Below are 8853 nucleotides of genomic sequence, written 5' to 3'. Positions count from 1 at the left end.
GCCGGGCTGCCGCAGTCGTGTCCCTGGCTCCCTTCCCTGCTTCCTCGCCTTACTGGTGCTCTTAATTTAATTTTGAAAGGCTTGCAGAGGGCTAAATTTGGGCCCAAGAGTGTTATTTTTAGAGTCTTGAAAATAGGCTAATGTACAAAAAAAGATTTTCCTCACAGTTTAATGAACCATTTTTGGATTTTGAGGGGGAGAGGAGGATGGCAGTAAGATGGAAAGGCTTTTCATGTCACTGCCTTAGTCATATAAGGAGCAAAGAGCCCATTTATAATACTGACGTCATCTTAGAGCTTCATGTGCATTGTCCCATGCCATTCTTTCTCCTTGATCTGTTTCCAAAACTCCTCTTCTCTTATCCACCCACTTTTCTTACCTGCTGCTGGCCCCTGTCCTCCAGTGGTGCCACAGATGTCTTCTCCTGTGCCTGCTGCCTGCATTTTCAGCCCCACACAGATTGCGTTTCCCAAAATCAATTTTAAGGAGCCATTGATGGAAGTGAGTTTCAGGAAAATATCTACCATTCATTTCTTGGCTTCTGCCAGGATGGGTTTCAAGTGCCCATGTTCCAGCCAGAAGCTTATTCAAAATCTCGTGCTGAGCAGGTAGTGCATAGACTGGTACAATAGAGAAGTGTTTGTCCTAGGCTTTCTGACCATGTCTGTCTCAGCCTCTTGGGACGGATGATGGTTATCCAGGGGTTATGTGCTTGCACCGACTTTGAAATCATCGTGGACTCAGTGCTTTGTTACCTGAGATAGGTATTGTGCTGAAGTCACTTGAGGGGTGGTGAAAATGAGTTTAGTCCTCAAGACTGTAGCAAAAAAAAAAAAAAAAAGAAATAATAAGAGGGGAGGCAAGGAGGCCGACCTTGAAGTGCTGTGCTTCCAGGAAGCCAGCCGTCTGCTGCCTGGTGTTGAAGTGAGCACGGGTTTGATTGCTGACCCTTTCCTCTGGCCCTGGGGACAGAGAAGTGTGAATGAGCAGATGGATTTTATTAGACTTAGAAGAGACACTTTTTAAATTGAAAAAGTTTTCAACCTTGTCTTTACAGAACGGTGTTCACATGGAGGTTCTTCATACTGCTTGCTTATTCCCTCCTTCTCTCCCCCACTTGCAGGACAGGGTTTAAAACCCACCTGAGCACTGCCCACCTCTGCCGCCTCGGCAGATGTTTGTCATACCGAGTGCTTTCTATGTGTCTTACCTCATATTTGTTTTGGCTTAAGATACAACCCAGTCCCCCAAATGTTTACTGCTGAACGTGCTCCTGCTGACATCTGCAGGAGAGCAGCAAGTCCAGCTGTTGACCGAAGTGATCCTGGCAGCAGCTGCTGCCCGTGTGGGGTACGGACCTTCTCAAAGAAGCTGTGATCATGTTCTGAATGCAGAGTGTATTTTCACTAATGTCCTTCCAAGATAAAAGGCCAAAAAGATGACCACCACTTATGGGCTAATTAGCCAGAAGCCTCCATCTCATTTATCATAATCCAGATGTTACCCTGCTAATTTCAGGGCTGTTACTCAAGCACAATATTGGACACAGAGGAGTTGAGAGTGGGTCTACATCACAGGCTTTTGTCAGGGAGGCCCTCAGTCAGGGCTTTGATGGGGTGTGTGATCTTTGGCCAACACAGCTGTTCTGACAAGAAGTCCTCAACATCGATTTCTGCTTGTTACACCAGCAAAACCTTATTTTTATTGATATTGCTGATGTGGGGGAAGAGAAGCTTCCCAGCAAGTTGCTGCCAGTGTGAGTTCTGTCGGTGGTGACCTCTCCTTACTCATCCTGTGGACCCCAGCCCAGCTGCTCTGGAAACCTCCGTGTTAAGACCTGGTCTAAGTGGGTGCAGTTGTGAGGTTTCTGTTAGGAAGTCGGGACTGTACTTGCTTTATTATTAATTTTTTTCTAAGTCTTTTGAATGCATTTTTTCAAATGTACATCTTGTTCTCAAGAAGGCTTTGATCTTGTTAATCTTTTCATCTATGCATCAATCTGTTGTGTGAAAATGCTGGAATGTGCTCTTATTGTGGCAAGGGCTTTCTTTGGGTTTGTTTCCAATTTTTTTTGCATAGTTTAGGGAATTTTTCTTCCCCGAGGCTCTCCCTCTGGCTTGATCCTACATGAAAGTTGACCACAGACGTGTCAGGTTCTAGAATGCTACTTTAGGCTATGTCTTTGAATTTTCTTTGCAGGGATTTCCTGACTCCAAATTGAAGCAATTCTTTCTCTTTCCTTGCATTATGATAAAGAAAACATTTTGGGTGAGCCTGCACATTCAGTTGTGAGCAGCAATGAGCTCCCTCTGCCTGTCTTCACCAGGCGGGACATACACCAACCTTGAACTCAAAGTTTTGTGGTTGCTATAGCATGAGGCAGAGTCTGGACTAACTTACCTGCTCTCTGTCTGTATTAAGAGGTTGAGCAACCTGTACTGCTGTGCTTGTGGTCATTTGTCCAGTTTGAGGCGTGGACAACATGAGTAAATCCATCTGCATTTGACCACATAGCCTTAATCTTGATCACTTATATTGGCTTTTCTCTCCTAGTTCTTATAGGTTTAGACCTCAGTTTACGCTTTCCTAGTTACAGCCATGCTTTCCTAAAATGTCCATCTGCTCATGATAGCAGCTGTTCTTGTCAAAACCCTTGTGTAAATGCAACCATAGATCTGAGAAGTCATGCCCTGTGGTATAGCATGAACCCAAAGGAAAGTGAAGAAGGGGTCATTTGGCAGCCAAAAAAAAAAAAGAAAATCTGAACTGTACCTCCTATATATGCCTGTCAAAATAGGACCTTTTTAACTGAGTCCAGTCAGGGCTTTTGCAATTGTGGGACCCTCACTGAGCAGTGGAGTGACCAAGGTGACCTTTTCAACTTTCCTCAGTGTAAACTACAAATTGCTCTGCTGAATAGTTGATACCATTGTGGTAATCGCTGAGCCCTTCAACTGGGAAAGGAACTGATTCCTTTGGCTCTGTATACATAACTGTGAGAGAATTTGACTTGTGATGGTGGGCTGGGCAAGAGAAGGTTGGAGCATGAAAGGACACCTGGGAAGTGTGCTGCCAAAGCACAGAGCCTGGTGTTGACCTCTGAAGAGACCCTAGGCAGTACTTCAAGATCTTAGAATATTTGTTGTCCTTGATACTGTTGACCTGATACTGTTACCTGAAGTGTAAACTTCTTGGTTTATGAAAACATAATGAATTTCTCTTTGTACTTGCATCTTTTGCCTAGGTCCTGAGGGAAGCTAATAAATTGGCTGAAATGGAAGAGCCGCCTTTGCTACCTGGGGAAACCATTAAAGACATGGGTACGTGAAGAGGAAATTCCTTATTGTTTGCTGACAAACAGTAAAATATCCACAGAGTGAAATATCTTGGTGGTCACTGACCAACAACAGCACCTTGCAGATGTTTTGGGAACCATGATCAGGTTGTTTCATTAATCGAGCTATTGCACATTACCTGGGCCAAGGTAACTGTGTCTTCTTTTAGCACGTGGCAAGTACAAGGCAATTCAACGCTCTTACCATGAGTGATGGGGTGAGTTGTACAGCTCTGCATTTGCTGCCTCCTGAGAGGACATGGATCAACTGTTTCAGTTTGTCCTTGCCACAGGGTAACTTCTTAGGCTGACACAGCACAGTTGTGTGTCAAATCTCTGTCATGGACTCTAGGAAAGGATACAGTCCTTTTGCAGGGAACTTACTGCGATGGGGGATGGGTTTTTTCTTTTTTCATCCAGATATTGTGACATGCATCAGATTTGCTGATGCTCTCCATTCTGAAGGCTTGAGTAAGCCTCTTGATTAATTTTCTCTGAAAGATTTTGCATTCACTTTTTTAACATGTTGCCTTCCTTTTAGGATGGTATAGAGGAGTGCAGCTTCAGTCCTAAACATAAAATACCGAAAAAACAAAAACTGAAAATACTTCACAAAAAAAATGCACCCAACAACGACAACAATATAAAACCAAGCACAAAACCCTCCAAACAACCCACCTCAATGATTAATCTTTTTCTCAACCTCTTTCCTAAGGACTCTGAACTCATATTCCAACCATACACTGCAGACTGATATCTATCTCACTCCACCGACACAGCTCTGACAGTGAGGCAGTACTTTGAAGGGTTCCTAGGGAATGTTTTAAGAGATCAGAGTTACCTGTGTTTTATCTGTTGGCAAATGGTGTGATGAGCGATGTAAATCTATAAGACTGGGTGACTTTTGGAGTAGCCCAGACAGCAGCTGCCTGTTCCAGCAAGAAGCTGGAGGCAGCAAAAAGGAAATCTTTGTTATTCACCAGCAATAATTGTTTCCTGTTAAAAGTGTGAAGAAAGGCAAATGTAATTCTTGTATTTTACAGGGAAGGGAAGAAAAAATATTTTCAGCCAACCCAATAATCTAGGGTAAGATTGGCCTGTAAAAGACAGGAATTCCACAAGCAGGGGAATTAGTAAATCTGGTTTCTGGTTTCTTTCTCCCATATGTATTCTCTTATACATACCAAAGACTGAGATCATTAGGCTTTCCCGTGGTGATAGCACTACTACAACCTCTCTATTATACCTGGCATTCGTTCTCACAAACAGTGGAGCACTTTAATGCCGTGGAGATCCCTGTTTATCAAGTAGGGACTGCTGAAATCATACAGCTGTGGCAGGGTTAAGGTCAGACAAGCCATGTGTGTAGGTGCATTTGTACATGCGCAGTGTAATCAAGTAAAATTGTTTCCTTAGGAAACCAGTCTAATAAAATGCAAATGTGAAAGGTGGTGTGGCTTACAAGCTGGCAAGGCCGGTGTTTGAGATCGTGCCTGGGGTTCCTTACCTTTCCTCTTTACCCAGAAATCCCGTTCCTTTTCAGATGTAAATGCATGCTTTTCTTATTAGTGGATTTTGCTGGGGTTTTTTAAAACATTTTGAAATTACATTTTGAATAATGGGAACTCCAGTGGAAAAACTAGGCAGGCTGCCCTCACCCTTGTTATGCTTCCTGAGTCTGCTTTCAAACCTCTGTCAAACTAGTCTTTGAAAAGAAGTGATTAATAATCGGCCACTAATGAAACACTTGGTTTAATTAGAAATGGCTATAAGCATTTTGTGTTTAATTGTCCTTCAAACAAATATGTGTAAATTTATACAAATAAATAAATAGTGGAATTACTAGCATGTTTATATATATATTTTATTTCTTTTTAACCAGATATTGTATGCTACATATTTTGCTCTGAATTTGTCACTTCTGATATTTTAAGGATCTTTCTCCACATCCAAATCTCGAGAGTCAATGAAGACAATGCAGAAGCAGAACTGATGTGAGGATGTTTTAGTTATATGAGTTGCCAGTGCCCTGGAATAAGGCAGACTTCTTCTCTTTCTCCCTCTGGGCTAAATCTCATGGGATAAAGGTGGAAGAAATTTAGGTTCCCATCCTGACACCCCAGCAGCCTCATACCTCGTGTTCATGGCGGCTGTCTTCTGGGTAGGAGGCGAGCCATCCTCCTGACACAGCCCTTGCGAAATGGGTGGCCTAGAGCTTGGAGGCTTGAGGTTATTAAGATGATCCAGGGAATTCTTTCATGGATCTGGCAGCTCTGGTCAGTGGGTCTCCTCTGTGTTTTTGAGGGGTGTCATTACTTGTTGGTGATATTGTAAACCATTGCCATGACACAGCCAGCCAACTGCTTCAGTGGCAGAAGACCTGGTAGGCGGTAGAGGTGGGGAGGCAACAACTTAAATCTTGGCCTTTTTAATTGATATAAAACAGAAGGGCAGTTAGGAGAGGTGTTTGCTGTGGAAAGCCAGCAGCACCTCTTGCCTTTTGCTGGAACAAGTGAGAAACATTTGAGGCCTTTTAAGAAGGGGACTGTTTTGAGTCACCGTCACTCAGGCTCAAAAATAATTGAATTGTGTAGAGTAACTTGATCGCTGACTTCAGACCTAGAGCACCGGCAGCTGGGTGTTACATAGATTCATGGCTCCTGCAGATCACTGTAGCTCTGCTGGCTTTTAGCATGAAGGCCTTCATCCCAGGGCTGACTCCACATGCAAGGGTGTACAGAAGGACCCAGGCATCCTAAAACCTGCCTGCACAAGAACTGCCTTCTCCTGCCCCAGGTGGCACAAACCATCTTGGGCACAATCCTTAGCTTTTATGCAGATTGTTGTCAGCTTCAATTGTGTGCATCCAGGCAGGAGTGGTCTCCTGTTTTCATGTGTGTTCTCAGCTACTGGCAATAAGAGCAAACAGTGTGCACCAAACACTGGCCTGTTGACAGGGGTAGCAGTTTTGTGCAAATGGAGGATTCTGGGTGGTGGTACTATTTCTACCCAAACATTTACCTTCTCCACTGAACTGAAACTTGCATGTTAGCTCTAGGCTCTAGGCTAGAACCCCAGATTAAGCTTGTTTTAATTTCATGATCTGCAAGGTAGGGCCCCCAAATATTGCTGCTGGCATAATTTTTCTCCCATAAATTAACCGTGAAATTAACAACTTCTTATTTTCTTTCTTTTTTTTTTTTTTTTTAAGCTAAGGATGTTACTTACATCTGCCCCTTCACTGGAGCAATCAGAGGAACCCTTACTGTTACCAATTATAGACTGTATTTTAAAAGCATGGAACGGGTAAGCTTTTGAAATGATCTGCTTTCGTTACCTTTTCAGTCTTTAGACCTACGTGTTGTCTGAGAGTAATTCTGTCTGAAATGTAACTATATGTTTGGGAATATAGACATAAGGGAGCAGGAGCTGGGGATTTTTCCCCCTCCCCTTTTTAAACTCACAAATTTCAACTGTCTACAGGACCCTCCTTTTGTCCTAGATGCATCTTTAGGTGTAATCAACAGAGTGGAGAAAATTGGAGGTGCTTCCAGTCGCGGTGAGAATTCATACGGGCTGGAGATTGTATGCAAGGTAAACTTTTATCTGTGTTTTGCAATAGGGGAAGGGGAACATGTATTTTTAAAGGTTTTCTCTGTAGTACTGCAGGAAGTTCTGCAAAATGTTTCAGTCAGTATGACTTCACAGGTGTCAAAAAACATGATAAAAGTCATTTTCAGTATTCTCCAGCTCCACTCATTTGAGAAGAGGTCCAAAGCTTTTTTCGGGCTTTGTGCTGGGCAATGGCTTTTCTTCATCAAGGAAGTGTCAGCCTGCATCCTCAGTTTTCAGGGTGACCCACCAGACTTATTCTAGGTACACCCCAGCTACTGTGGAATGCCATAAGCCTGTCACTCATTTGCATTTAAAGAGCAAGAAAGGGGCACGTTTCCCCCCTAAATCATTAGCTCATGTCCACCTGTTGCTGTGCTTTGCCATGAGGGACTGGTGAGTAGCCTTCAGTCCTTGTCAGGGCTGTTCTTTCGTTTCTTTCAAGGCAGTGCATATTTCACATGTGCCTCTCAAGAGCCCTTGGAATAACTGGAAATACAAACTGCAGTAAAAACTAACAATTTGCCTCCTCATGTCTGCTTGTTATAGACCCACAAAGAAGATAAAGCCACCATCTCCCCTCCTAAATTCATATCTCTGGATGGCGTGGCCCCTCTGCTTCCCTCAGTGACCACACAGGAAGAGCTGGATTCAGAAACTTGTCGGTCTTGGGCTGCTTAGAGCTTGTCAGAGCCCCTCAAGGCTAAAAGGATGCCACTTGCTGGATGAGAGCAGATGCAGGAAAGAAAAGGAGTCCCAAACTGCTCTGGTCACTGCTGTGATTTTGAGGCACCAGGAAGCTAAGCAGACTGTCACGCTGTGGGTGTGCTGAGTCAAGACCAGTTACTGCAATTTGTACCAAATCATCCAGCTGCTCCCTTGTCCTGTGGCAGTAATAACCCACCCTGGCTAACATAGGGTGGGCTGCTTTTGCTGGCAAGCTAATTTGTTCCCTGTTTTGATCTGGATTCCTAGTCCTCAGCCATTTTGTCATAAGCACACTTGCTCAGGTTTGGAGTGAACGGTATCATTTCCCTGGGTGGGAAACTCAGGCACAAACTATAGATGGGTGTTTTGGCCTTTTGTAGCATATTTATATATGTCGGCCTGCTTCACCAGGATATGCATAGCAGTTTGGTGCAATAATGGAGAGGTACAGATACAGCTTCTGCATCCTGAAAAGTTCTCTGTCTGAGACCAGTCATGTAATCCCTGTAAGGAAGCAAAGTCTTCAGCTGTTTATCTCATTCTCTGACTTGCTCTACTGTCTTCATGTACTTGAACTTGATAGCTCATTTCCTGTTGATGGGTTTTAAACTCTTTACTGCAAGCAAAAACTTAGAGATGCTTTATTTACTCTCCAAATTTGGTTTTGTAGATGACTACGGAAAGGTCCTGAAGGACCGCTTTTTGTACTGCTGTGCAAAGTGGAGGAGCTCTTGGTTTCATGACATCCTCTTGAGTGCTCTGAGAGATGGAAAGTTTAAAGGGAGATGGCATTGGATGCTTTGCACCCAACTGGCTGTCCTTGGGCCCTCTACATGCAGTACCTCTGTGGAGGTACTTTTTTAGGCCATCCCCTCCAGTGGTCTTGTGGCACTGCTCAGCGTGAGAGCTCAGTGAGAGCCAAGGAGGTCTGTCTCACAAAGTCCTGCTGGTCAGGCATAGCATTTTCCTGAGCAGGGCTCTCCTCAAGACTTTCAGCAGGTGGAGAGCTTCATGTGAAGGCAAGATGCTGTGGTCAGGCACAGCTGTGCCCTTCCTTGGCTGCTCTGCTGTTGTTGGAGGCTGCAGACAACCCCTGAACCAAGCCCAACATTGCAATACAGCACTGTTCAAAGTAGAGTATTAAATCAGTGCTAGAAAGGGCATTGTGATGTGACCCTGTTTTGAATTCTGGATTCTGG

The 8853-nt window shown here is 43.9% G+C and overlaps 1 protein-coding gene across 4 annotated transcripts in view; it reads left to right on the top strand.

Annotated features, from left to right (window-relative positions):
- Positions 1 to 8853, top strand: part of MTMR2 (myotubularin related protein 2) — a 59977-nt gene that overhangs the window by 31050 nt on the left and 20074 nt on the right. For 3 of the 4 annotated variants that reach the window (XM_008636784.2, XM_017738199.1, XM_017738200.1), the window contains 3 exons: positions 3245 to 3320; positions 6546 to 6640; positions 6818 to 6928. In XM_008636784.2, coding sequence (XP_008635006.1) covers positions 3275 to 3320; positions 6546 to 6640; positions 6818 to 6928 — 252 coding nt within the window. In that variant the 5' untranslated portion in view covers positions 3245 to 3274. Of the gene's footprint in view, positions 1 to 3244; positions 3321 to 6545; positions 6641 to 6817; positions 6929 to 8853 lie in introns of those variants that run through there. The other variant, XM_017738201.1, reaches the window with a different exon arrangement.

Source organism: Corvus brachyrhynchos, unplaced genomic scaffold (assembly GCF_000691975.1).
Source record: "Corvus brachyrhynchos isolate BGI_N302 unplaced genomic scaffold, ASM69197v1 scaffold117, whole genome shotgun sequence".
NCBI lineage: Eukaryota > Metazoa > Chordata > Aves > Passeriformes > Corvidae > Corvus > Corvus brachyrhynchos.
This window is presented reverse-complemented; position numbering and strand designations above follow the sequence as displayed.